The sequence below is a fragment of the Brassica rapa genome, chromosome A01 (genome assembly GCF_000309985.2).
Source record: "Brassica rapa cultivar Chiifu-401-42 chromosome A01, CAAS_Brap_v3.01, whole genome shotgun sequence".
In the NCBI taxonomy this organism is placed as follows: domain Eukaryota; kingdom Viridiplantae; phylum Streptophyta; class Magnoliopsida; order Brassicales; family Brassicaceae; genus Brassica; species Brassica rapa.
In genome coordinates this window covers 26,505,049-26,531,817 of record NC_024795.2, presented here as the reverse complement: position 1 = coordinate 26,531,817, position 26,769 = coordinate 26,505,049, and the positions used below count along the sequence as shown (strand labels likewise).

Genomic DNA, 26,769 nt, shown 5'->3' with positions numbered 1-26,769 from the left:
GAAAGTTAAGCTGCACTAAAATCCGGAAAAGAAAAAAATATTTGGTGAAATCATATTTGATTTATGACTTCACTTTAGATTACACGTGGTTAAAGTTCACAGATCAACTGCAGAATCAAAGATTAATCTATATCTGCTTCTATGAAATCAATTAAACAACAAACCATATAATCACTTTCAATTTTTTTAAAGAAATCAGATAAATATGTGCATAATTGAAACAGATCAATGTTCCTAAACAACATAGCATAAGAGGATCATACAATTATATAAGTAAAATCTCAAGATGTACTATACTAGAGACAGGAATAGAGCAACTAACACCATATAGATTATTCGGGCACAATGTCACAGTGACGTGAAATAAAGTTTCCAGTTGTTTTAGACAGCCATTGGTTTTCACAACACATAGTAAGAACAGAAAAACTAAGTCTCACATAGTTTTTGATAACAGTATGCTTAACTACTACTGCAGCAACCGCCATTGTTCTGTAGAATTGGCTGACCTTTCATCTGAACAGTTCCACTTCCAGATGTATTGTTTGCATTAGGCTGGCTTCCCATTCTGAAATTAAAGAGTAATAATATGATCACACTCAACCGAACCAGCAAATGTAGATACAATGAGAACAAACACATGAAAAACTCAATTTCACAAGATTGAGGAGGAGGGTACAACAGATTGACACAGAACAGAAGTAAGTTTGTACATTTGCTTTCAATTAGCAATCAAGTCTCCAAAACAGCATTTCGGATTTTAAAACTTTACATGAATGGTTCATTTCATGAATTGCAGCAGAACAAAAAAAAACCAGGGAATGCTTTGATGAAAAATGGCGATTAAGGAGAATAGTTTAGACCAGCTTCACTAGGGAACATAGAGTAACATATTGGATAAACTATGAGGAAAACTAAAAGACAGTGAGCAATACCTCTTCTTAATCTCGCCAGCAATAGTTAAGAATGCTTGTTCGACATTGATAGAATCCTTAGCACTGGTCTCAAGAAATGGAATTCCAAGCTCATCCGCTAAGGCCTGTAGTGTGTGTTTTTTAATAGATGAAATGTAAGATAAGCAATGTCACAGTTGTATCAAGAGAAACGGCTACTGAACATAAGCAAACTCTAAGTTTTGGACTTTGGTCAATGATCATATATATACATTCAGTATCCCTTTAATTGCAACAATCTCAACACTCGTAATATCATCACACGGTTATGATTAGTGCTACGATGATATGATCAAATGCATCTCATCTTCTTAATGCAAATAGGAAAGAAACACAATCATAACTGGAATACAAAATTGCAAGAGGAAACTACTAATAGTGGATGAGAGCTAACCTTTCCAGTTTCGGTGGAAACAACTTTACTCTCAACCATATCATTCTTGTTACCGATAAGAAGCTTGCAAACACTGTCATTAGCATACCTATCGATCTCACTCAACCACTGCTTCACGTTGTTGAAGCTCTCCATCTCAGTACAGTCGTACACAATCTGTTGCAACATCATCACTAAGTCCCATCAGCTGGGGATTTTAGAGCATCAAAATCAAAATAACATTTAAAAATTCTTCTTTTTACTAAAAAGAGTACACAAAGTCTAGATAAACAAAAAAAAAGGTAAGCTTTCTCACAATGATTCCATGAGCTCCTCTGTAGTAGCTGCTAGTGATGGTCCTGAAACGTTCTTGCCCAGCAGTATCCCACTGAACAGAAGAGCCAACAGTAATTAATTATAAGTTTATAACATATATAGTTATCTAAAAACATATTAGTATCAAATAGAGTATTAAATTAAACTCACGATTTGCAGCTTAACGGTCTTCCCATCCAGCTCAATCGTCCTAATTTTCTGGCATTTGAACGAAATTATAAAAGCATGATTAACCCGGGTTCTTAATTTGAGTTTCTTAACTCATGATTTGATGTTTTTTTGTTTTTTTATTCTTATATCTCTTATTTAAGAGCCGGTTCTTAGTTTTTTTTTTGGTTAAAAGCTAAGAAACGGTTCTTAACCAACCCCAACCCCATCCTAAAAACCCGGGTTAATCATGGTCTAAGTAACTTTTGATCAATTCACATATAGTATATGCTCGTATATCATATAGGGTAAAATGAACTCACGAAGTCAACACCAATGGTACTAATGTAACTGTCAATGTAAGCATCATCCTGTAAACAAAAACCACCAAGTTGAGATTCTATAATCGATAAATTAAAAAGGAGAATCTCAAAAACTCACGGCGAATCGAAGAAGGAGGCATGATTTTCCAACAGACGAGTCACCGATCAACAAAAGCTTAAACAGATAATCGCTAGAAATTAAACAAAAAAACGATAAACGCTGTGATTAGTGCCGTGAAAGTGGAGAATACAATGCGTAAAAGAAGAGAACAAACACTTACTACTCGGTGCTCATTATTTTCCTCAAGCTTGTTAGTGCGTTTTTCGATTTGATTAATTTTTTTCCCAGGTAAACTACAAAAAGGATAGCTTCTTCGGTGAGTCGTCGTGTCAATTAGAGTGATATCAACAATATTGAAGGGACCCCACGACTTGTAGATTGAGATACGTCCCAGTGACAATAAAAAAGCTTTGACCTCGTCGCACTAATTTCTTTTACATTGTTGAAACTTCAGACTTTTTTTTGTCTTCTTATATGGGCTTTTTATAGATAGTGGGCCGGGCTCAAATCTTTGAGTTAGACGAAGCTATCTAATGTCCCACGTGTTCAAAGAGAGGGATGAGATGAGAATAAAATATGGTATAAAAGAATTATCATCAAACTAGGTGTTTCATCTTACCAATATTTCTTAGTCTAAAATAGTCTAAAATTATTTTTATAGTCTAAAATCATTTCTGATCTTGCGTATAATTTTCGATTTTTAAGACAACTTTGAGAACATAACGATATATCAAACATTCTATGTAATAAAGTAAAATAATAAGGTGAATCTTGATCTCTTTAAATTTTATCTACCTCTATAAATCACCATCATGCATGAAACTGCCAAAAAAAACTTCAAAACACACAACATGAAAATCGATTTTACTTTCAAATCTGGTGTGGATTCTTATCATAAAAACTTTGATATATTGATTGACAGTGTATGCTAGTTACAAATCTTTGCCGTCGAATGTTGTGGATTCTGTCTAACCCATCCTGCTAACGTTTACATCATATTTTTGTTTACCAAAATTTTAGCTTCTTAACTTAAGGGTATTTTTTCTAAATAGACCATTTTCAAATTTTGATCACAAAATAGACCACAAGAAGGAAAATGATCAAAATGTTTCATTTAATAGGTAAAAGAACTCTAATACCTAGATATATTAAAATAAAAATAAAAATAAAAATAAGAAAAATAAAAAAATCAAGGAATTATAGTTTTAAATTATATGTTTTCAAATTCGAACTTTTTTATTTATTTTTATTTATTTTTTCAAATTTTATTTTGTAATTCGAATATATATTTTTGAAACTATTTTTAAAATTTTATTTTCAAACTTTTAGTATTTATTTTTTATTTTATAAAATTTTAAACTCCAATCTCAAATTTCCACTTCTTAATTCTAAACCCTAAAATTTGGATTAGTTATCTCAAAGAGTATAAATGTATATTTATCTTTTTAATTAAATATTTTGGTCATTTTGATACTTAGAGTCTATATTTGTGACAAAAAAAATTTTAGTGATATCCTAGGATATATTTCTAACTTTATTCTAGTCGGATCAATATCTTAAATAAGAATAAGAGTAATATATAAATGAATTAGCTAAAATTAATGAATTAGCTAAAATTAGTAAAAACATGACAAATATATTAATGAATTAGCTAAAATTATTTAAAACGTACCAAATAAGCAAAATAACATAAAATAATAGAAATTATGACAAATAAACAAAATCAATTTCCAAATAATAGTAGTATAAAGATTACCATATCACAATTCTATTAATTCTACGCCTCTAATTTAACTAAGGGTCTGACTGGTGACCATTCGGGAAACAAGAGGAACAGATTAAAAAGGAATGTTCGGGAATAAAATAGCAGGAATGAAAAGGAATGGTCGTTCCTTATCACTTTTAACAAGGAATACTTTTGTTCTTTAATTCTCTACAAAAAAAGGAATGAAAGGGAATGAGAGAGAATTATTATTCCTTGTGAATAGTGATTTTTTCCAGGAACGTTAGGAAATGCATTATTCCTCGCCGTTCCCTGGTCATCATTCATACCCTAAGTAAATTTTTAATTCACAAATAGATTCCCTAAATCTATCATTTATTGTTCTCCATCAAATCTATTTTTTATTCAACGCGTTTGTAGCTTTGGTAACGTATTAAGCAAAACACAAATGCATCACGCGTTAACACGGAATATCCTAGTTATAAATAAACTTACATGACGAAGAAACGTACACAATCTCATTCTTAATCATCTTATACAAGAATCAGAAGAGAAAGAAAAAAAAGATTTAATATGGCGATCGTGGGCCCTAACTTTTGTGCACCGTATCCGGTAGAGTTGGGAATCGTACGAAAGGTGATGACGATAACAGATGGTAACTTCGCCGTCACAGACGTTAACGGCAATCTCCTTTTCAAAGTCAAGGAACCATTGTTTAGTCTTTCGGACAAAAGGATCTTACTCGACGCATCAGACACTCCCATTTTGACTTTGAAAGAAAATGTAAGAACACACACTTCTATTGTGGTAAATATAGAGTAAATATATGTTAATATCATCCTTGATCATTCTTTAAAACATTTCCCTAAAGACCATTTGCAATGGTGAGACTCATTGGAGTCCTTAGCACAAGGGCATTTTGGATTAATCCTGGATTTTTTTTTAAAAAAAAAAACAAAAAAATGATCATTCACGGATCGCCACGTAGTCAATGGTGCCCGTGAACAGTGTAAGGATCCTTACCAAAAGATTTTAAATATTTTTTTTTGCACAAACTCTAAGAAAATGGGGTCCACACTTCCTAAGGATTCTCTCAAGAGCTCCCATTGTGGATGCCCTAAGAGCACCCACAACCATAAATCCTTAACAGAAAATCCTTAACAACACTTTTTAGAATATTTTATTATTTTTTCTTTTTTTTGTCCGAATTTTTTTTTAAAAAAAAAGATTAGCCAATCGTGGACTTCCACGCGGCAGTGGAGTCCGCGCACAGTGAATAGATTATCAGAAATGAGGTCCGTAAATAAGGACTGGAAGAGTCAATTGTGGCACAATCCTTAATAAAATAGGGGATCCACTAAATATCTTAATATTATTTTGCTAAAAATTTTGGCATAAAATCCGCTGTTGAGGTTGGTCTAATGGCCATGATTTAACATTTTTTCTCATTGAAATATGAATTTGTAGAAGGTGAGCCTTCACGATAGGTGGCAAGTGTTCAGAGGAAAGAGCACAGACCAAAATGATTTGGTATTCACATTGAAACGATCGTCGATGTTTCAGCTGATTAAGCCAAAGCTAGATGTTTTCTTGGCTCATAATAAGGAAATGAAGGAATGCGACTTCCATGTCAAAGGGAGTTGGATCGACCGGTCATCTGTCATCTATGCTGGAAAATCTGACGTCATTGTTGCTCAGGTAATCATCATTTTTTTCCGATTATTTGTCTCAAAAATCTAAACCAACCGTGGTAGCTCTAGTTATATAGTATGATCGATTAATTTTTTATGGTGGTTATATCAGATGCACAAGAAACATACCGCACAGAGCATATTGATAGGGAAGAGTAATTTCTCGGTTACGGTTTATCCGAACGTTGATTATGCGTTTATAGTCTCTCTCATTGTAATCCTCGATGACATTAACCGAGAAGATTCCGAAGACTAAACAATTTTCTGATAAATGGTTCTTGATTTATACTATTATTATATGAAAGACAGCATATTTAATTCTTGATATTTGTAAAAGTTTTATAAATTGCGTTTGATAATGAATATGATAAAAATAATTTCATGGATACAATTCTCTTTGCCTCGACAAAAGGATTATTGAACACAAAGTTTATTCAGTTCCTTGAATCAATACTTTTGCTGTCGGAAAATCTCGACCCCTAAGTAATCAATAGTAGTCTTGATAAGTGCAACATTTGGCTTCGATACCTTCACCCGAACAGCGGTTATCCGAGGAAACGTTTCAAGCGTTTTGGACGCGATGAGTTCCGCGACTGTCTCCAGAAGGTTTCTTGATGGCCCTTCTACAATTTCTTTAGCTATGCTGCAAAACCAATAATCAAACCATATAAACTATATATGTAGTGATGGCCATGGATAAGTTGTATTGGTACGAGCAAAGAACCTGAAAATGTCAACGTAGCTGATTGTGTCATCTAAGTTGTCTGATTCACCAGCCTTTTTAAGACTCACCCACGCATCAATGTCAACAAGAAACATCTGCCCCAAAGTTTTCTCTTCTGGTATAGCTCCATGGTAACCGTAAAACTTTAACCCTTTGAGTATCAGTTTGTCTCCTCCAGACATTGACATGTCTTTCTCCGATGATTCTCTTCCAAGAACTATATAATAAAACTGCATGTAAGCTTAAGGCTTAAGAAAAAAAGCTTTACAAAACAAGAGTTATGTCACAATTTATACACACAAGCTTTTGCAACAAATAAGCAGGAGTATCTATCTTTGGTTACTTATTTACGCAGTAACATTTACTATAATAAATCCACATTACGCACAAGATTAGAGATAAACATAGCAACTAAACAACTTTTAACTTTTGATGTCATCAATTGTACAGAGTGTTATGTCTTTTTTCATTCTCCTTGAAAAAGTTTTATTACCCAACAGAGAAAATTATCAGAAACCAGAGTTTGAAAAATTACGACACATTAACTAACTAATGAGATTCAATGAGTGGTGTTGTCTGAACATTAAATCATGTCAAGAGATAAAATTAATTCCGAATATTAACTGAAAACTAAAGAAGTAAAATCAGATTTTAATATACATCTCTCGATCTCTGTTATCCAATTACGAAACTTAGGACATACCTCGCGGTGACAACGTCGCCAGAGCCGTCGTTTCAAGTGAGCTGTACATCTCTCCACCGTTCTCGGCAACAGAATGAAAAGATTAGATGAGTGAGAGAGACAGAGAGCGATAGGAGGAAATCAGTTTTTCTTATTTAAGAAGGAAGTTAAATGGATGGTATGATGGTGGGCCGATGAAATATAATTCTGTAGGCCCAATATCGAGAGTCATTTTAGTCTTTCTTTTTGCTGGTCCATCTAATATCTTATTATTTTCTTCGTGCAACTTTACATTAGTGTCTCAAAAGCTCAGAAAAATAACAAAACAAAAGCCAACACGACTTTGTCCATATCCTAACTACCTTAAGAATATAATCGGTAAAAGAGCTTTATGAAATTTCTACTACACCACTCAACCATCATCATGCTCATCCAGATTATATCTTTTACATATATTCTTTTTTTTTACATATATTCTTATGTAAAATAAACTACATTCTTTTCTTAGTGCTTCGTGAATTATTATTCTTACTTCTCTTGAGATTGTTTAAACTAAATATCATAATCAAAATAACCAATTCGTTGTGCTAATATTATATAATAATGACGTCACTGATAAGTTACTAGCTATCATGATCGATACTTGTACTATCCTAGTAACATGTCTCGACCAAAACTAATGGTTCATAAAGACTAATCACAATCCAAAATCCAAACAACTAAAATTAATTATTTTATAGCAATATATATAGATCAGCAGCTGCAGAATTAGGATTTTACAATGATCCACGTATAGCTGTCCAAAAGGATCAAATGTCTGGATCAAAGGGCTGTAGTGTATTCCAAAGGGTAAACAGGACTGGAGAAAAGTGTCACACGAACTCTTGGCCTTGGAAAGATCCAGAGAAAAGCAAAAGCTCTCGAGAAAGTAGCACTAAAAATTGTGGTTGAGACAAAAACCCCATCATCTTCAACGCTCAAATGATTCTAAGACAATTGTGTTTTCTATTTTCACTATTTTGTTTGTTAACTGAAGTTATTATAATTGTGCAGTCAATGACTAGCGTGACGACAACGCTGAAGTTCCACCATCTCATATGCCGATAATATCGCTGACTAAATATCCGGTTCTTTTATGATTTAATTCAAACTTGAATTACGGGTTTTATTATTTTATCTCGTCGTCATATATTTGGATAGTTGAATACTTTATACGTTCACCAGTTGATACGACTCAACGAAATAGATATTTTTTTTTTACTTTTTTGGTCTAAATGTTAAGCGAAGTAGATAGTTAAAGATGAAATTTAGGAGATAGTTCTTCGTTTAAATGTATCGTTAGTTTTAAACTTAGAATGATAATGCATAACATCCGTTTTCAAGAGTTAATGGCTCGTTTTAACCTTTCAATATATATCGTTAAACTATCCAATATCCATTAATCGAAGTTATTTTTTGACCAAAAAAAAAAACTATCCATTAATCGTAGTTATTTTTAATAAAGCAATCGCGATGGTATTCGTATTGTTTAAATAAAGCAGAGATAGGATCATAACTCATGAGCAAATTAAATAATAGGCATGTGGCTGTGATGTGTGAAACAAGTCAATGAATCTCTAGTCATGCTAATTACAATTTAAGAATTCATGATATATATAAAGTGGGTTGGCTAAATTATAATGCGATAGAAAGAATGATCATGAATGAATCATGATGCATTAGATACTGCTTGTTCCTTTAGTGTGAAGCATAGATAGGGCCAGTGACCACCGCACTCCAGTGGCATGAAGCACATTAGTTGTCAAACGTTGTCGCATAAAACCATCATAAAGTGAAATTCAAACTCAATTGTATGCGTGAACCTATATGCAATTATGCATGATCTTGGTAACAATAGGATCGATCGTGTCAAATGTTTGGAGGATGTCTTAAAGTAATGGACATAGAATAAAGAATGGCATGGGCCTCTAACCAATACATGTTACTATTAATAATTAGGTTTCTAACTGATAAAGAGTATTAGATTAACACGTGAAATGGATGATATAAACCCTAATTAAGATCTTAAACAACTTGATCAATCTTTCTTGGAGTTTATCATGATTATAGTTTTTAAAAAAAAATATTGTTGAAATTTAGCGATCATTTGTGTTGTTTTTGTTTGGACACCAAGAACGGTGAACTACCAGCTTTTTATAGTCTTATAATATTCTTTTTATTTAATAGAAAGACGATAATTTTGGAAGGAATAATAATAGACAACTAAGATTAGTACTTTTTAACTAAAGTATAATGAGACAAAAACACATGGTCTACAAATAATTCTCAACACATGAAATCCAAAATTGAAGTCATGAAACCAATTTAATTTGAGCTACTACTAAATTGACTAAGTTTAATAATAAAAAATGGTGAATTACTTTCTTGTTGTAAGGATTTGATTTTACTAAAAAAACAAAACGGAATATATTAACACCGTTAAGCAGCCCCTTCCCTCCGTCAGATTCGGTTAGATAAATGGATTCTAAAACCCGGTTCAGACGCTAACGCTCACGGTTAACTAATTTTACACATTTAAATCCGGCGGATTTAAATTTTACAAAAAAAAAACGAAATATATTTAACACCGTTAAGCAGTCGCTTCCCTCCGTGAGATTCGGTTAGATAATAGATCCTAAAACCCGGTTCATACGCTAACGTTCGACTTAACCACGGTTAACTAATTTTACACATTTTAACTCCGGTTCGCTGGTTTATTCCAATTCTATCGTTCGTTAGAGAGAGAGAGGGACAGATCTGTGAAGTTGAGATCTTTCTTTTCACTTTTCTTCGTTGTCTCTCTATGTCTACACGCTTGTGCTGTGTTCTGTGTGCCCACTTTCTCTCCCTCTCTCTCTCTTCGCACCATAACCTTTTTCATCTTTACCAGAGAAGAAGCTAAAACTTCCAAGATAGAAACCACATCCTAAAAGCTTCCCGTGTCTAAAACTTGCTTTCTATTTCTGGGCATTGATCTAAATCATCAACAAGCTAAATAAAAAAACAAACCTTTTTTTTTTTCATTTCCCCTGTTTTTTTCTCAACTACTCGAGAAACAGTTTTGTTTACGTTTCAATGGTGGTGAAGATGATGAAGTGGCGGCCATGGCCGCCGCTGGTGACGAGGAAATACGAGGTGAAGCTATCCGTGAAGAGATTGGAAGGGTGGGATCTGGCGAGGGAGCCGGAGAATGAGAGATTGACGGTGGAGATTCGGTGGAAAGGGCCCAAGGCGACGTTGGGGTCTCTGAGGAGGCCGTCTGTGAAAAGGGACTTCACAAAGGAAGCTGCGGCAGAAAGCGACGTCGTTTCGTGGGAAGAGGGAGAGTTTCAGAGCGTGTGCTCTCTCACTTCTTACAAGGAGGACGACACTCTGTTTTATCCTTGGGAGATTGCTTTCTCTCTCTTCACCAATGTAAGTACTTTCAAATAATAACAGAATCTCCCAAAAACGGTTATTAGAGTTTTTGATTGGTCTTAGATTCAAAGCTGATATATTTTGATTTGGTACACAATGGTCTTAGATCAAATGGTTTATTAGTTTTTTTTTAATTGTTTTTTTGCTTCAATTCAAATGGTTTATTAGTTGCTATAGATTCTTCATTGTTGGTTATGTATGTAAGAGAGACATGTCTGATTGAATTTGATTGGTCTTAGATTCAAAGCTAGAGACTTTGTGATATATATTTTGATTTGGTACACAATGGTCTTAGACCAAATGGTTTATTAGTTTTTTTAATTATTTTTTTGCTTAAATTCAAATGGTTTATTAGTTGCTAGATTCTTCATTGTTGGTTCTGTATGTAAGAGAGACATGTCTGATTGAATTTGATTTTGTGATATATTTTGATTTGGTACACAATGGTCTTAGATATTATTACCTAGTGATGTTTTACATTCAAATGGTTTATTAGTTTTTTTTTTTTTGCTTAAATTCAAATGGTTTACATTAGTTGCTATAGATTCTTCATTGTTGGTTCTGTATGTAAGAGTTGAATTTGATTCTCAGGGAATGAAGCAAGGGCAAAAGAACAAAGCTCCTCTCGTTGGAACTGCATCTCTGAATCTTTCTGAATACGCACGTGTAACCGATCAAAGAGAGTTTGAAATAAACATCCCTCTCACCCTCTCTGCTTGTATAGCCTCCGAGCCGCATCCTTTACTCTGTGTACGTTCCCTTCTCTCTTACATTACTTCATCAGCTAGTTCTTGAAACTCTCTTTGTTCTTTAGGTATCACTGAGCCTGTTTGAGCTCAGAACCACACCAGAAACCTCAGACTCACAAACAGCTGTTGTCCCTGTCCCATCTCCACCTCCACCTCACCAAACCGAGAAGGAAGACGTGTCCGCAATCAAAGCCGGTCTAAGAAAAGTCAAGATCTTCGTTTCCACAAGGAAAGCCAAGAAGGCTTGCCACCGCGAGGAGGCAGAAGAAGGCAGATTCTCGAGCTTCGAATCCTCCGAATCCCTTGACCTCTCCGAGGAAGCTTCCGATGAATGCAAAGAGGATCTGATGAGTGTGAGAAAGTCTTTCTCATACGGACCATTGTCTTACGCAAACGGTGTTGGAAGCTCGTTTAACCGCGGCAAGAAAGTGAGCGAAGAAGACGAAGATTGGGTTTATTACAGCCACAGGAAGTCTGACGTGGGAGGAGGAGGAGGAGGAGGAGGTTGCTGCTCGGACGTTGAAGATGCGTCTGCTGGTTTGGTGTATGAGACATCATCATCATCGCTTCTTCAGCGTCGTAGCATATTGCCGTGGAGGAAGAGGAAGCTGAGCTTTAGGTCTCCGAAGGCCAAAGGAGAGCCTTTGTTGAAGAAAGATAACGGTGAAGAAGGTGGAGATGACATTGATTATGACCGGAGGCAACTTAGCTCAGATGAAGCTCTTGTGGTAAGATCTCTCATCAACTCCTATGCTATATAGTTCTTGTGAGTTTAAAAAAAAATGGTACTAGGCGATTTGTATAGTGTTAATGAATTATTGATTTATTTTTATATATTTTATATTGATATTAGATATTTTAATTTTGGGTTAAGCTATAAAGTTATTTTGATAAATTATACAATTAGACATACAAAAAAAAAAAGAAATTAGATAAATTTGTGAATTTACACTAACATTATTGCTTAATTTGATATATTTAGACCAATTTAGATCGATTTAAATCAATTTTAACTGGTTTAAAATAGTTTAAAACCGATATGAAGTGCATAAATTGGATTTTAAGGAAGTCGTTTTATATAAGATTGGCTACTAGGCGTTAATAGATTAATAATTTGTTTTTATATATTTATATTTAGTTATATATATTAATTTGTAGGTTTAATTAAAAAATATTAGAGACAAATTTTTTTTTTGTGAATTTATACAACATTATTGCTTGATTTAGCATATGTCGACTAATTTAGATAAATTTAAATCTATTTTAACCGGTTTAGAATATTTTAAACTTTAAAGGCTATAATTGATTTGCCACCTAGATAGAGTTTTAGAACATTGGTTCTTGTTAGTGTTTGTGTCTCTCAACTTGTGGCATGTGTTATATTTTCAGAGGAGCAAAACAGATGAAGATTCTTCATCAGCTAATCCTCAACAGTCCTCTTTCTTGGAGTTTGGAGACGACAGTTTCGCTATTGGAAGCTGGGAAGAGAAAGAAGTGGTGAGCAGAGACGGACACATGAAGCTTCAGACAAGCGTCTTTCTTGCTTCCATCGACCAGAGAAGCGAGCGTGCTGCTGGCGAGAGTGCATGCACCGCTCTCGTAGCTGTTATCGCAGACTGGTTCCAGAAGAACGGTAACCTCATGCCTATCAAGTCTCAGTTCGATAGTTTGATCAGAGAAGGCTCGTTAGAGTGGAGAAACCTCTGCGAGAACGAGACCTACATGCAGCAGTTCCCCGACAAGCATTTTGATCTCGACACTGTGTTACAAGCAAAGATCAGGTCGTTAACTGTTGTCCCAGGGAAGTCTTTTGTCGGTTTTTTCCATCCAGAAGGGATGGTAAACGAGGGAAGCTTCGAGTTTCTGCAAGGTGCAATGTCTTTCGATAGTATATGGGACGAGATTGATGATGATGATGGTGGTAATGACTCGCCTCCGCGTGTGTACATTGTGAGCTGGAACGATCACTTCTTTGTACTCAAAGTTGAAAACGAAGCTTACTACATCATTGACACGCTTGGAGAGAGGCTATACGAGGGTTGTGATCAAGCTTACATTTTGAAGTTCGATGATAAGACAGTCATCCACAAGAATCTTCAAGAAGAGGAATCAGAGTCTGTGTCTGAACCTGAGGTTGTGTGCAGTGGGAAGGAGTCATGTAAAGAGTATATTAAGAGCTTCTTGGCGGCGATACCGATAAGAGAGTTGCAAGAGGATATCAAGAAAGGACTAGCTTCGACTGCTCCTGTTCATCAACGCTTACAGATCGAGTTTCATTACACGAAGATGAGTACAAGCACAGATGTCGTCGCTGTCTGAACAGTTCGGCAGAGAGTATGCTAACGTTTTTGAGGGCTCTTGTTAGTTTTGTAAGCTTTTAACTAACTTGTGAATGTAAGAGTTGACTTTAGTATATCTTTTATTCAGACATGATCTTGTTCACTCATAGCAAGATCAAAATGCACAATGTCACACATCCATTTGATCAAGAAATAAAATGTTAGGTTGTGACATATCACAACATCTCCTCACTGCTGCAACTGATCATATACATTGTAAATAAGCCAACCTTCAATAGCTGCAGCTTCTAGACGATCATCGCCCCCAGCTTCATCCCACTTAGACTGAATCGAATCAAGTCTACTCATATCACACGAAAGTATCTTATGAGCCAACTCTCTAGCTCCAAGAAACTCCACAATAGGAGTTCCTCTAGCCACAGCAGCCAACTTCCCAATCTCCAGAGAGCTTCTGATCACAATCCCGTGATTCTCTTTAAGCAGAACAAGATCCTCACCGATCTGGACGCCGACGAACGTGACGAACTTGGAAGCAAAGAAGCGGTAGAGGTCCTTGAGGTTGTCGGTGAACTGGTTTGGTAGACGGAGGAAGAGACAGAGGTTCTTGGTGCTTAGCTTCACTGAGGAGAGACGCTGCTCGGACTTTGTGTTCACTGATTCAACGTCCCAGTAGACGTCGAAGACGATGGCTCTGTTCCCGTTCCAGACGCAGTCTTCTAGGATACGGGAGAGGTAAGGAGAGATGTCGGTTGAGGGTTCTATGTCGATGGCTTTGGTCTGGATCCAAGATTTGTCAACCATTGAGAATCCTGGTCCATCGAAGTTGGCCATGTGGTTCTGAAAAGATATGATCAAAAGTGCATATTAAGACAGCATTATGGATCCGTTAGGTTCGAGAAACAGATCATGGTTCTGTTCTGATGTTTGAACTAATTGTTTATTATGTGGATAAGAAAAAAAAAAGGTAAGAACTTTACAAAAGTATTAATCAGAGAGAGAACAAACATAGAAGATTGTGTTAAGCACACAAAAGAGAGAGAAGAGGAAGACCAAACCTTTGAGAGATTCGCTGCGAGAAGGAGAGAAACTGCTTTTGTGTTTCTGTCGGGAAAGAGAGAAGAAAAAGTATTAGGACATTACTGCGCGACTGAAAATAAAGGCCTGTCCAGCAGAGTACACGTGTCAAGAGTAGCTCGCGCGTGCGGAAGTTTTAAAATTCATCTTAGGAACAATTTTTTCTTTATGCTTCAAAATACCTACTCCACAGTCTAGCAATTTGGTGAACATTTAATTTGATTGAATGATGTCAGGAACTTATTTAACTTTGATTTTTTCTAAATGGTCCACCGTGAGAACAAGATTGAGAATTTTCAAATGTTTTTTTTTTTTGATAAACAATTTTGAAGAAGAGAGAATGTTTTTTTTTTTATACAAAGTAAAAATGGAGTGATTCCAGCAAGCAAGATTGTAGCTCTAAATGTAGGCGGCCAAGGATGAAACAAGTCCAATCTCAAATGAGAATTTGATGCATGTTAACTCCTTCTTGTGCCCATCAACCATCTTCATTTTAAGTGAGTATGAACCCTATGAAAATGAAGGATTAGATTGATATGAGAAATATAATTATAAACTGGTGATCATAATTAAGCTATATTGACAAATATAAGACCATGTTTGTTCTGTTTGCTATAAGGATGACCTAGAATTCAAATGAGCCTAATGAATCAGCAGGTCGTTATATCCACAAACTTATCAAGAGATCGAAGCAATAAAAAAGATCAAGAAACTTACATGAGGAGTATAACCGGGTAGAACTTGCGAGTGCGCTACCAAGAAATCTCCAACTGCCACTGGACATTTTGTTTCATCACAAAGATCATGTGTCTCAGAATGAATATGCCATCCAAAGTATGAGACTTCGATCACCAGCTTTCCTCTTGAGATCACATTGTCTTCATATATACGAAAAGCAAACTCAAATTATAGAAACAAACAAATAAAAAACTATCAAAACAAGAAAAACATAACAAAACAACGAAAATCTATTTTTCTTGAAAAAACTTGAAAGCACAAGAACAACTACAATGAAAGAAAATATGATTCTGACAACATAACAAGTTCAAGTTGTAACATTGAAAATAGTTATATACACCCTTATATAATCAAAACATTAAAAAAATTGAGCAAACAAATCTTCAACGAAATGTTAGAATTAGAAATCATTATAAAAGAGTGTACCTGTGTTAGCAGAAATGCTGAAAGTGGCTGGCTCGCCTCTAACTATAGGATAAGGCAATATATTAACTACTTGGACCTTTACTTCATACTCTTTGTTATCATCTGCAATCAAACACATAACAAATCAGATCAAGAATCAAAATCATCTTTAATAAGATTATTTCAAAATCAAAAGTCATCAAGTTTTTTTCAAGAATTCGATCCTTGGCTACCCAGTATCTCAATTATATCAAAACCGTTATAGAAAACTCGATCAAAACACACTGTAAGCAAATGTTTGGTAATCAAGAACCAACGAAGAACACATTTAGGCTTTTAAGAGACCAGACATACCGCAGTACTCGACATCGGTGGCTCTGACAATCGTTGAGACAAAGAGAAAGCAAAAGATAACTAGAGAAAATCTCGACATGATCGATAGATTCTCCAAGTAAAAAGAAGGGAACTCTGGAGTTTCAGATGATGATGATTGAAGGACGAGGAGAGGAACAAGCAAAAGAGACAGAACAGAAATGCGGAATCATTTCACGAGGAATGTCGGATAGATCTTTAACCGTTCATTTTGTGTTGGTTCCTTGATTCCTGCAAGCAAACGGCTTAGATTTTCTAGTAAATCTTTAGGATTTAGCAGTGAATAAACCTTTACGTAGGATTTTTATTTTGGTTACCACTTGGCTCCAAAAATAGTTGGAAATTGCCAGCTCAGATTTGACCCTTTTAAAAATATTACAGCACACAACTAATAATTAATATTTTGGAAACAAATGAAATAATTATTTTATGTTCTCTGTTCCCACATTCTACCACAAAGATATTTTTTTTCTTAATAGCCATCTGTTTCAGAAGATAAATTTTAGAATTTTACACATATTAAAAGTATGTTAAATATTAATTGTTAATACGTTCTTTTGGATTAACTAGTTCTACAGCTTTTAACCAATATAATTCCAGTTAACACAAATTTTATTTTTTTAAAAAAAATTACTATTAAATAATGTATTAAAAATATAATAATATATTTCTAAACAATTTTTTTGTGGATCTTCTGAAAGAGTATAAACTTAATTTTATAGAAATCAATTTAAAAATATTTCTCACAATTTTCTTTATCCCATTTATTGTTTCATAAGATGCGTCATCTGCACTCCGCCTCTAAGTTTGTATTTTATTTTCATCTTTTTCTTCAAAAAATATTTAAAATCTATTTTATTTTAAAAACTTACAAAATTACACAAAAAAGAATTTTATTTCAACTATATCTTTATTATATACATAAATTTATTTTCTAAAAGAATATAAATTATTTATATAAACTTATAATTTTATATTATGATAATATTAATAGTTTTGTTACAACATAAAACACAAAGATTGAATCTACAAAACAAAACTATATAAAAGTAGGGTCAATTTATAAATAAAAAACTCTAAAATCAAAATGATAGTATTCACAAACTCATTTTTTCCCTCAAAATATTAAAAAGTGATTTCTCTCTCTTCTTTTTTAATGTTTTTCTTCAAAATGAAAACTATAGGAGATAGTCTTATGACTCTTATCCAACCAATTTAATCGGACTTAAAATAAAGAACCTCAATAGAGACGAGAACTGCCCAATAAATATCCAGATCAAAGAAATCAATTGTCATAGTTGGGCCCAAATATAGGCTAAATTAGGTTTGACCGGGTCAAATTTTGCTGGGTTCAAAAAGAGAAATGTTTCCGAATCAGATAATCCGCTAAGTTCCAGATTTATCGGTTCGACCGGCCGGTTTAGATCTAAAATCATTGGTCATTTATTCGTATACAAAACACAAGACCCAAAATAAACCCTAAATCTCTCTCTCTCTCTCTCTCTCTCTCTCTCTCTCTCTCTCTCTCTCTCTCGTTTCTCCGTAGCTCAATCACGCATCTACAATGGCGTCGATGATGGTAAGTTTCATCCACACTCTCTGTGAATACACATATATCTTCGGATACTGACTGATGTGAATCTACTTTGTTGTGAGCAGCAACCGCAAATCATTCTGCTGAAGGAAGGCACAGACACTTCTCAGGGGAAAGCGCAGCTGCTCAGCAACATCAACTCCGTTACGGCGGTCGGCGACGTGGTTCGAACCACGCTCGGGCCGCGTGGGATGGACAAGCTCATCCACGACGATAAGGGATCCGTCACCATTTCCAACGACGGCGCCACCATCATGAAGCTCCTCGACATCGTTCACCCCGCCGCTAAGATCCTCGTCGACATCGCCAAATCTCAAGACTCAGAGGTGAGGATTTGCCTTGGATTAGCTGGATCCTGGATCTATGGATTGTGTGTGATTCAGTTATGCAGATCTTAGAATGGTGATTGAGTTTTAATGATCTGTGATTATTGTGTTGCTGGTTTAGGTAGGTGATGGGACGACTACAGTTGTGCTTCTTGCAGCTGAGTTTTTGAAGGAGGCTAAGCCGTTTGTTGAGGATGGTGTTCACTCTCAGAATCTCATTAGGAGTTATCGCACTGCGAGCACTTTGGTTTGTGTTTACTTCTCTTTAAGTCACATTTTGCAATTATTAGATCTTTTGTTACTACCTTAATAATAAGTTTAAACCATATAGGCGATTGAGAAGGTGAAAGAACTCGCTGTTAGCATTGAGGGGAAGAGTGTGGAGGAGAAGAAAGGTCTGTTGGCTAAGTGTGCTGCTACTACTCTTTCGTCGAAGCTTATTGGTGGAGAGAAGGAGTTTTTTGCTACTATGGTTGTTGATGCTGTTATGGCTATTGGGGATGACGACAGGCTTAATTTGATTGGGATCAAAAAGGTAAAAGACTTTTTTTTTTCTTTTTGAAGCTTTTTAATTTGGCTTTGCATTGGGAGTTAAGTTTATGTTACTAGATTTTTTTTTATTCACTATGTATCTACGCCCGAACTTGTGTTATCTTCTGTTAATGATTCTTACGTGGCTTTGTCAAATTCCAATAGGGTAGCACGTACATTATTTTATTTCTATCAGTTTTCTATTTGTACCCATGGACAACAACTAGCATATCTGCTTCATTCCCCTTGTATTCATTTCCAAGTTTCAGTTAGATTTTGCGAAGTGGGAATGGGCATAGTGCTTGCTATATGGTACAAATTATTGACATTTATAACGGCTTGTCTTAACTTGGGAATTTTCAAGATCCAAGTCTTATAAATGAAACTTGCATTTGTGCTTATGCTTTTCAAGCCAGGTTAGTGATGCTTCGAAAGTGTTATGGTTTGTTCTGCAGGTTCCTGGTGGTAACATGAGAGACTCTTTCCTAGTTGACGGTGTGGCTTTCAAAAAGACATTCTCATATGCGGGTTTTGAACAACAGCCAAAGAAGTTTCTTAATCCGAAAATCCTTCTTCTTAACATCGAGCTGGAGTTGAAATCTGAGAAGGAAAACGCTGAGATTAGGTTGGATATATCTGACTCTTTTGTTAAATGTTTCCTTCAGTTGAGCATATTTTGACTCAATTCCTGTCATTTGTTCTCCAGGCTATCGGATCCATCACAGTACCAGTCAATAGTCGATGCAGAATGGAATATCATTTATGACAAGCTAGACAAATGTGTCGAAAGTGGAGCAAAAGTTGTTCTTTCTCGATTGGCTATTGGTGATCTAGCTACTCAGGTTTGCCGCTTTCTAATCTCTCGATTGGCTGTTGACAGTCTTTCTTTATTTTTTGAGAGATGGGCATCTTTGAGGCACAGTTACAATGGTTGTTATAGGTACCATGTTCTAGCATCTGTAGATGTTTCTTGTCAGAAACTATCATATTCGTTACTCCTGTCAGTCAGTTTGCTCAGAGCAAGACGTTGCATCTTAAGTTTCATTTTCGTATTAATCAAGAGAGTTCTTTACCGTTTTACTCATTTAACTGAAAACGGTTGGCATTTTTGGCAGTATTTTGCAGATCGTGATATTTTCTGCGCTGGCCGTGTAGCAGAAGAAGATCTTAACCGCGTGGCTGCCGCCGCTGGAGGAACAGTTCAGACGAGTGTTAACAATATAATACCCGAGGTCAGTGGAAAATGAATTTCATTGCTTGCTATCTAGATATGCTTACAAGTTTTCAGCGACTTGTTGATTATGTTCCTTTGAATCAGAGATTGGTTTTAATTTTGTGCAGGTTCTCGGAACTTGTGAGATATTTGAGGAAAAACAAGTTGGTGGGGAGAGGTTTAACATATTCAGTGGTTGCCCTTCAGGACGTACAGCAACTATTGTCCTTCGTGGTGGAGCTGATCAGGTATACATAATATTGAAAAAGGCTTAATGAAACAAAAAAACAGCATTAATATGACTTCCTTCGTAACGTTAATTGCAGTTCATCGAAGAAGCTGAGCGGAGTTTACATGATGCTATTATGATTGTGAGGAGAGCTGTGAAGAACTCAACTGTTGTTCCTGGAGGTGGAGCTATAGATGTGAGTGTCCTTCATCTACCATGGTTTGATTTTAAAATTTTGCACATAGGTTAATAACATTGACAACGAAAGAGACTTCAACTTGTTGTAGATGGAGATAAGCAAGTACCTGAGGCAGCATTCACGAACTATTGCCGGGAAGTCTCAGCTTTTCATTAACTCGTATGCAAAGGCCCTGGAGGTACACTTCTGGTTGACTTGGATGTTTTTGCTTTGTCCCTTTTTATTTCTGAAAATCCATAACTGCTATGCTCATATCGAAACTCTGGTATATAATCACAGGTTATTCCACGACAATTATGTGACAATGCTGGATTTGATGCAACTGATGTGCTGAATAAATTAAGACAAAAACACGCCATGCAAAGCGGTGAGAATTCTTTCACGGTCACAAGCTTTGATGTATAAATTATTTTGATAGGCAGTGTAATCTCATTTGATGATGCTATCATATCTGTGTTATAACAGGTGAAGGAGCTTCATATGGAGTGGACATTAACACTGGTGGAATAGCTGATTCATTTGCTAACTTCGTCTGGGAACCAGCAGTTGTGAAGGTATTGCAGTATTCTATAAACGTCTACTTGGGCAGTTATGAAAATGTATACTTGGGCAGATTAATGATCGGTTGTTTCCCTTTGGTTGTGGCAGATTAATGCTATAAACGCTGCGACTGAAGCAGCTTGCCTTATCCTTAGTGTGGACGAAACTGTGAAGAACCCTAAAGTAATGCTCTCATTTTCTTCTTTTGTATGTTTTGAGAATGTGTGTATCTACTGTGTTGATAATTTGATAACATAATGCAGTCTGAGAGCGCACAGGGAGATGCTGCCGCAGGTGCTATGGGAAGAGGACGCGGTGGAGGTCGTGGCCGTGGTATGAGGAGACGATAAGTTTTCTCTATCTTATGGCAAAACTTGGGGGTCTTCTTCTCTGAACTTTAATTTTGTTGAATTTTGATCTTGAAATCAAAAAGCTAGTATGGTGTTTGTGTTTATTTGACGTATGTTCATACAATTATTGACACTGGAAACTATATTTGCTTAATTAGACCAAGACAAGGATGAATCATTGTATTAAATTCAGTTAGTGATGTATCTCTCTACCTATTAATTATTGCTCTAAGAGCTTAGAAGCTTAGTAAGTCGAGGTACATCAATGCATGGAAATTTCTTCCAATCATCAAAATGTTCTCTAAGTAGCACCATCTCTTCCACCACTGCCTTCTCTGGCGAGAATTTGGACAACGTGCTTAGGATAGAGAGAGCTCTAGAAGAATCATCAGTGCAGCCACACCACGTTTGATAACCAAGCTACGATCAAGTATAACAAAATTACAGTCTGAGAGCGCACAGGGAGATGCAGCAGGTGCTATGAGGAGAGGACGCGGTGGTGGTCGTGGCCGTGGCATGAGAAGGTGATAAGTTTTATCTATCTTATGGCAAAACTTGCTGTCTTCCCTGATTTTAGTTTTATTGAATTTTGATCTTCAAAACAAAAAGCTAGTATGGTGTTTGTGTTTGTTTGACTTATGTTTATACAATATGATACTCGAGAAACAATATTTGCTTAATTAATTCAAGACAAGGATGAATCATTGTATCAAATTCAGTTAGGATCGGAATGTATCTCTACCTATAATTATTGCTCTAAGAGCTTAGTATGCAGATGTACATTGATGCATGGGAACCTCTTCCACTCATCAAAATGATCTCTAAGTATCTCTTTCGCTTTCTCCTTCAAGCTCAAACCACAGTCCACTCTCAGGACCGAACAAAGCTTCTCAACCGTCCCGACACAAACCATCTCTTCCACCACTTCGTTCTCCGGCGAGAATTTGGACAACGTGCTTAGGATAGAGAGAGCTCTATCGTCTGCTGCAGTCGAAACCCACAATACCCGTTTTGTCACAATCGCGATTCCGCCTCCATGAGCAAGAATCTCAGCTCTACCATCTGCGTAGCAACATAAATGAGACAAAATTCCCAACACAAGTTCAGTGGTTCTCTTCTCGCCGCTGTAGCTTATTTCGAGTTCGATGAGTTCAGAAACCGCGCCGAGATCCACAAGGATGGTTCGGTTCCGGCTCCAAGAAGAGGTCTCTAGAAGAATCATTAGCGCTGCAGTCACACCACGTTTGATAACAAGGCTACGATCAAGTTTTGACCTCACGCTAGAACTTGATGGTTGTAACGTAGCACTCACGCTAGGGCTAGTGAGATTGAAACTACTTATTACTACATCCTTGAGAAAGCCTATGATCCCTTTCAAAATCTCGGCACCGAACCTCTCGACGATATGAGAGGAAGCATTTCCCGTTAGATTCCTCAAGAGAACGATTGTGTAAGCCTTGTTGATGAAGTCTTGTTGGTGTAAGATCAGAGTCAATGATTCCAACATTTGATCGTTTTCGATCAAGAGTGCTCTTGCGTCGTTTAATGGAACACCGATCAAGTGAAGAAGACGTAGAGATTCATCTAGGTGTCCTTTGAGATGTTGTCCCTCCTCTTCTTCTTCACGAGTACACTTGACTACGAACAAGATCAAAGACCTATGTACGCCTGCTTCACACATCATTCTCCTATTTGTCTCTCCCTCCATAGCCAAAACTTCAAGCTTCTTCAACGTTTCTTCTCTTCCTGAGGCTGTTCAATTTGAATAAATGTTAATAGTAAACGATCCCTATAAGAAAATTCAAGCTCAGCAAACCGAATCAAACTCAAATTTGGTCCAACCCAACCGGTTTATTTAAACAATTACTCCAGCCGTTTGATAATATAAATTGTTTTAGTTAAACATAAAAAAAAATCAATGCAAAAGTTGCTTAAAATATGAAAAATACATTTTGAAACAAAGAATATTTATTAAGCAATTTATATTAGAAACAAAGGTAACATTTCTATTTATAAATATTTTTAGTGATTTTAATCCAAAAGCTAAAAGTTTGCCACATTAAACCGGACCGAACTGACTTGTCCGCAAACTTGACACATTACCTTCTACTACAAACTTTTTGAGATTCTTGATCTCCTCGACGATGTTAAGCTTCCCTGGAGGAGCTCTAGGCGTAGGGATTCTAGCAACGCCACGTGTAGCGTTCTCGACGCACCAGTGTTGTATCAGACGGCGAAGCGTATGGTTAGGCGTAAGATCAGAGTCTAAAGGAAGATGCTGCTTCGTCACGGGACAAGATGGGACCTTCTCTAGCCATTGGACGATACTTTGACGGTCGTATGTGATGCCAGAAACGGCCGTGACTGGATCTTTCATAATCTCTAGTGAAATAGGGCAGAGAAAGTAGTTAGGGATCTCGATCTCTTCATCTACACGATCCATTTGAAAAAGAAAAAATACGTATGGTTTTGTAGTAAAGTTGTGTGATATATAATAAGTGGTGGAGGGACCAGCCGACCAGGTAAGTGGTGGCAACTGCAATTACTTGGGAGGACTTTGTCGAATGGTCTTCGCGTTGAATTCCAATATAAAACACAGACACATGTTCAATTTTGTATTTCAATCAAGTCAATGATCATGCATCTTATGGTTTAAGTTAAATTAAATTAGATTTGGTTGCTATTATTTCATAGTATAAAAAGTTTAACATGTTAAATAAGTGTGAGTTGGAACCATTAATTAGCGCCACATATTGCGTTCCAAAGATTTTATGTTTATTTTATATTACAATTAGCTACAATATGTGTTGAATAAAAAAATTTAACAGTTGAAAAGATGAGTTATATCACTACCTCCGCATGTCATATTCTTTGAGATTTTTGATATTTTTCATATCATCTTAATTATTTAGAATCAATTATATTATAAAATTAATTAATTAGTTTTTATGTTTTACAAAAGAAAATTCTTTTATGTAGACAGAAGCCAATTCTTCTGATTTCTACATTCGAAAAAACATTTTATTAAATTTTTGCTTTTAATAAATTCCTTTTATATTTTTAGAATCAACTTTCCTAATAATAATTTTTAAACTCTGTAGTTCTACAAACTATTTTGTTGAATCTTATAAATCCAGTAATTAACTGATAAAATATGATGTTGGCTTTGATTAAAAATTGATTCTAAAGTGTTAAAAACAAAGATTAGGGCCAAGATAAATGAGATTGGCTTCAATATAACACACCAATAAATCGACCGTTTTTGCATAGGGTACTATACTGAGTCACATCTCTATACCTTTTTTGTTCAAAAAAGTTTTTTCTAAGTTCCATTCTTACGTTATTTTTTAAGACAGTTAATTAAAAATATTTCAATTAATTGTAGTGATTAATATTTTTCTCTTAATTTTAGTTTTTAATATTTCTTCCAAATAACATATATAATAAAATGAAATTTTTAATTAAAGAAACAATTATAAAATTTAATAAGGAAAATGAAAATGAAAATATATATTATACATAATATAATATGGTTTCATAAAATAATATTCACAAAAATAAGTATGGATTGATCTCACATTAATTCTTACTAAGTTAATTACACAAATACTTTTAATGAAATAAAAATATTAAATTTTATATATTTTTATCAAACTACTGTACATAACTAAAAATATCTATAATTTTCTAAAGTAGCTTACTATTTTACTTATAAAACATGATTTCTCAACAACAATTCACAAGAAAATTTCCCCAAGAAAATTTGTAAGTATATTTGTTTTTGATATTCTAATTTTTAAATTATTTTTATTATATAAAAGTATATATCATAACAATATTTTTCTGGTATTAATTTTAATATTGAATAATTTTTTTAAAAATTATCTTAATCAAGATAACATATAATAGAAAAGGAAATCAAAAATAATGTTTACTATAATTCTATTTTTATCTAATAATTACAAAATAAATTCTTAATCTCTTTAATTTGATTTTAATTTATTTTCTTTATATATGTACCACATAATATATCCATAATAAGAATATCAAAATTAATCTGAATTCTTATTTTGAAGATTATTAAGCTTTTTAGTTTATGTTTTATACATGAAAAGATTAAATTACTTAGAATATACAAAATATTTTAATTATTTTGTAAATATTAATATCCGTTCATAAACTTTCAAAATTATATCGACTTTGTTCGTTTATACAACTTCGTATTGATGATCAATTTATAACATATATATCCTACTATATAAAAGGGACTAAATTCAAGGCTTTTGAGACTATCCACCTCAACTAAAATATTCTCATCCAAAAAAAATTAAAAATAAATATCATTTAGAAGATAATTAACTAACATAAAACTTTTGATATTTCTAGAAATTTCAAATTTGTAACTGTTAATTTATTAATAGAATCATATATCTATATTGAATTATGTTCTATTTGTAATCGTTAGACTTTAAGAGTAAATAAATTATTAATTTATAATATATTTAGTTTATAACTTTATATTGTAGTTATAAATAAAGAGAATAACCGGGAAAGGTGAAGAAACTCATATAAAATTATGTAATTAAAATGGTAAAATGGTGAGTATGATGAGGTGAATCTAAGAAAATTTGTTGTACAAATTATGGTGCTTTCTTCGTCCACTATAATGATTTAAAATAATATATATTCATATAAATAAGTCAATATTTGTTGTTTTTTTTTGGTAAGATGTTAAGATTATCATTTTCTGAAAGGTTACACTGATCCAATGAGATTAGTTTGTGGAGCTAACCAAACGAGGATTATAGTGTTTACTTTGGAAAAAGTAATAGGTTGAACGATAGATGGCGTACGTGTTTTTTTACATGGAAATCTGCACATATATTAAAATTGTAAGATTTGAATCATAGAGAAAATATAGTGTATATGACTGAAGTTGATCCATTATGAAACTAAAGATGGCTAAAATTCTTCTTTGTCAAAATGCATAGATGTGAATCTTATATGAATAGAGTTCTCAATTGCTTATAGCAGTGTAATAAATTCCGTGTGTAAAGGGAAAAAGTGTTATATAAGTGAAAACAAAAATTATGTTTTTTTTTCTTGTGCCTATAGGCTCTTCGCAATTTGAAGAAGAAAGAACATATTGTGTGAAAATCTTTGGCTCGGTCAAATTTTATCGAGTTGTTTATAAAACTGTTGTTATCTGATTCATGTAAATTTTCAGTGTTGACTTTTTTTGTGATTTAAATTAAAAAAAAAAGATAAAACTTTCGATAAGTTTTGTAAACTCAGAACAAGTATTTAACTTTAGAAAGCATTTACATGTTTCAAACTTATAATATATACATATATAATGTTTAAAATTATGTATATAAAACCTGTGTAAAATGTGCCTAAATATGTTTCTCTTCTTTAATGTGTTAATCCTACTATATATAACATTATTTTAAAATTTCAAAAAATTTATGTCACATACAAAAACCATCAATAAAAAATATAATTCTCCATCTACAACCAGAAAAATGAAAAATTATAAACATATAAATTTAAATTAAGAAAAACTAACATTGGAAAAAAAAATTAATGTAAAAGAAATAAACCGACAAATAATATTATAAAATAAATTTATAAGACACAATCCGCGCGAAACACGGAAAAAATCTCTAGTCTAAATAATAAT

The 26,769-nt window shown here is 34.4% G+C and overlaps 8 protein-coding genes across 10 annotated transcripts; 3 read left to right on the top strand and 5 right to left on the bottom strand.

Moving 5' to 3' along the window:
• Positions 1–265: 265 nt before the first annotated feature.
• Positions 266–4,187, bottom strand: LOC103846024 (ras-related protein RABD1). Of its 2 annotated transcripts, XM_033273363.1 has the most exons (9): positions 2,461–4,187; positions 2,411–2,424; positions 2,248–2,320; positions 2,130–2,177; positions 1,810–1,857; positions 1,640–1,711; positions 1,345–1,500; positions 933–1,036; positions 266–565 (listed from the first exon to the last, which is right to left on the bottom strand). In XM_033273363.1, the coding sequence occupies exons 2-9, from the start codon at positions 2,422–2,424 to the stop codon at positions 460–462; spliced, it is 621 nt and encodes a 206-aa protein (XP_033129254.1). In that variant the 5' UTR covers positions 2,461–4,187; the 3' UTR covers positions 266–459. The 2 variants fall into 2 exon arrangements, with proteins under 2 accessions (XP_033129254.1, XP_009121203.1); XM_009122955.3 differs by having other exon boundaries at positions 2,411–4,187.
• Positions 4,188–4,404: 217 nt separating this feature from the next.
• Positions 4,405–5,990, top strand: LOC103846007 (protein LURP-one-related 10). The gene is made up of 3 exons (XM_009122934.3): positions 4,405–4,696; positions 5,381–5,611; positions 5,717–5,990. The coding sequence occupies exons 1-3, from the start codon at positions 4,487–4,489 to the stop codon at positions 5,858–5,860; spliced, it is 585 nt and encodes a 194-aa protein (XP_009121182.1). The 5' UTR covers positions 4,405–4,486; the 3' UTR covers positions 5,861–5,990.
• On the bottom strand, positions 5,912–7,206 carry LOC103846016 (dihydroneopterin aldolase 1). The gene is made up of 3 exons (XM_009122944.3): positions 7,032–7,206; positions 6,329–6,545; positions 5,912–6,247 (listed from the first exon to the last, which is right to left on the bottom strand). Exons 1-3 carry the CDS (start codon positions 7,078–7,080, stop codon positions 6,052–6,054), a joined length of 462 nt encoding a protein of 153 aa, XP_009121192.1. The 5' UTR covers positions 7,081–7,206; the 3' UTR covers positions 5,912–6,051.
• Positions 7,207–7,442: 236 nt separating this feature from the next.
• LOC103845990 lies at positions 7,443–13,659 on the top strand. Its single transcript, XM_009122911.2, has 4 exons — positions 7,443–10,463; positions 11,058–11,216; positions 11,281–11,943; positions 12,605–13,659. Exons 1-4 carry the CDS (start codon positions 10,125–10,127, stop codon positions 13,532–13,534), a joined length of 2,091 nt encoding a protein of 696 aa, XP_009121159.2. The 5' UTR covers positions 7,443–10,124; the 3' UTR covers positions 13,535–13,659.
• LOC103845999 (protein RISC-INTERACTING CLEARING 3'-5' EXORIBONUCLEASE 1) lies at positions 13,617–14,818 on the bottom strand. The gene is made up of 2 exons (XM_009122922.3): positions 14,571–14,818; positions 13,617–14,352 (listed from the first exon to the last, which is right to left on the bottom strand). Exon 2 carries the CDS (start codon positions 14,344–14,346, stop codon positions 13,744–13,746), a length of 603 nt encoding a protein of 200 aa, XP_009121170.1. The 5' UTR covers positions 14,347–14,352; positions 14,571–14,818; the 3' UTR covers positions 13,617–13,743.
• Positions 14,819–14,880: 62 nt separating this feature from the next.
• On the bottom strand, positions 14,881–16,387 carry LOC103845979 (putative phosphatidylglycerol/phosphatidylinositol transfer protein DDB_G0282179). The gene is made up of 4 exons (XM_009122899.3): positions 16,087–16,387; positions 15,754–15,855; positions 15,307–15,467; positions 14,881–15,099 (listed from the first exon to the last, which is right to left on the bottom strand). Exons 1-4 carry the CDS (start codon positions 16,163–16,165, stop codon positions 14,989–14,991), a joined length of 453 nt encoding a protein of 150 aa, XP_009121147.1. The 5' UTR covers positions 16,166–16,387; the 3' UTR covers positions 14,881–14,988.
• Positions 16,388–17,513: 1,126 nt separating this feature from the next.
• Positions 17,514–21,766, top strand: LOC103845970 (T-complex protein 1 subunit eta). 2 transcript variants are annotated; one of them, XM_018655767.2, is made up of 14 exons: positions 17,514–17,683; positions 17,764–18,024; positions 18,146–18,271; positions 18,356–18,559; positions 19,011–19,180; positions 19,262–19,397; positions 19,671–19,787; positions 19,897–20,016; positions 20,095–20,193; positions 20,285–20,374; positions 20,476–20,563; positions 20,662–20,750; positions 20,845–20,919; positions 21,534–21,766. In XM_018655767.2, the coding sequence occupies exons 1-14, from the start codon at positions 17,669–17,671 to the stop codon at positions 21,612–21,614; spliced, it is 1,671 nt and encodes a 556-aa protein (XP_018511283.2). In that variant the 5' UTR covers positions 17,514–17,668; the 3' UTR covers positions 21,615–21,766. The 2 variants fall into 2 exon arrangements, with proteins under 2 accessions (XP_018511283.2, XP_009121137.2); XM_009122889.3 differs by lacking the exon at positions 21,534–21,766 and adding an exon at positions 21,000–21,333.
• LOC103845959 (E3 ubiquitin-protein ligase PUB24) lies at positions 21,742–25,536 on the bottom strand. The gene is made up of 2 exons (XM_009122878.2): positions 23,190–25,536; positions 21,742–22,838 (listed from the first exon to the last, which is right to left on the bottom strand). The coding sequence occupies exons 1-2, from the start codon at positions 23,527–23,529 to the stop codon at positions 21,835–21,837; spliced, it is 1,344 nt and encodes a 447-aa protein (XP_009121126.1). The 5' UTR covers positions 23,530–25,536; the 3' UTR covers positions 21,742–21,834.
• Between the last annotated feature and the right edge of the window lie 1,233 nt (positions 25,537–26,769).

Bases quoted from the DNA above. Each gene is read 5' to 3' on its own strand.
- LOC103846024 (XM_009122955.3), bottom strand. The intron at 2,178-2,247 runs GTGAGTTTTTGA...TTTTGTTTACAG, and splicing joins GCCTCCTTCTTCGATTCGCC to GATGATGCTTACATTGACAG. The intron at 1,501-1,639 runs GTGAGAAAGCTT...ATGTTGCAACAG, and splicing joins GAGGAGCTCATGGAATCATT to ATTGTGTACGACTGTACTGA.
- LOC103846007 (XM_009122934.3), top strand. From the start codon at position 4,487: ATGGCGATCGTGGGCCCTAACTTTTGTGCACCGTATCCGGTAGAGTTG. The intron at 4,697-5,380 runs GTAAGAACACAC...ATGAATTTGTAG, and splicing joins TTTTGACTTTGAAAGAAAAT to AAGGTGAGCCTTCACGATAG. The intron at 5,612-5,716 runs GTAATCATCATT...TGGTTATATCAG, and splicing joins CTGACGTCATTGTTGCTCAG to ATGCACAAGAAACATACCGC.
- LOC103846016 (XM_009122944.3), bottom strand. From the start codon at position 7,080: ATGTACAGCTCACTTGAAACGACGGCTCTGGCGACGTTGTCACCGCGA. The intron at 6,546-7,031 runs GTATGTCCTAAG...TTTATTATATAG, and splicing joins GGCGACGTTGTCACCGCGAG to TTCTTGGAAGAGAATCATCG. The intron at 6,248-6,328 runs GTTCTTTGCTCG...TTGGTTTTGCAG, and splicing joins AGCTACGTTGACATTTTCAG to CATAGCTAAAGAAATTGTAG.
- LOC103845990 (XM_009122911.2), top strand. From the start codon at position 10,125: ATGGTGGTGAAGATGATGAAGTGGCGGCCATGGCCGCCGCTGGTGACG. The intron at 10,464-11,057 runs GTAAGTACTTTC...TTTGATTCTCAG, and splicing joins CTTTCTCTCTCTTCACCAAT to GGAATGAAGCAAGGGCAAAA. The intron at 11,944-12,604 runs GTAAGATCTCTC...TTATATTTTCAG, and splicing joins GCTCAGATGAAGCTCTTGTG to AGGAGCAAAACAGATGAAGA.
- LOC103845999 (XM_009122922.3), bottom strand. From the start codon at position 14,346: ATGGCCAACTTCGATGGACCAGGATTCTCAATGGTTGACAAATCTTGG.
- LOC103845979 (XM_009122899.3), bottom strand. From the start codon at position 16,165: ATGTCGAGATTTTCTCTAGTTATCTTTTGCTTTCTCTTTGTCTCAACG. The intron at 15,468-15,753 runs GTACACTCTTTT...GTATATATGAAG, and splicing joins CAGCATTTCTGCTAACACAG to ACAATGTGATCTCAAGAGGA. The intron at 15,100-15,306 runs GTAAGTTTCTTG...TCATTTTCATAG, and splicing joins TACCCGGTTATACTCCTCAT to GGTTCATACTCACTTAAAAT.
- LOC103845970 (XM_009122889.3), top strand. The intron at 19,398-19,670 runs GTTTGCCGCTTT...CATTTTTGGCAG, and splicing joins TTGGTGATCTAGCTACTCAG to TATTTTGCAGATCGTGATAT. The intron at 20,017-20,094 runs GTATACATAATA...CGTTAATTGCAG, and splicing joins TTCGTGGTGGAGCTGATCAG to TTCATCGAAGAAGCTGAGCG.
- LOC103845959 (XM_009122878.2), bottom strand. From the start codon at position 23,529: ATGGATCGTGTAGATGAAGAGATCGAGATCCCTAACTACTTTCTCTGC. The intron at 22,839-23,189 runs GTAATGTGTCAA...CAAATTGAACAG, and splicing joins CAAAAAGTTTGTAGTAGAAG to CCTCAGGAAGAGAAGAAACG.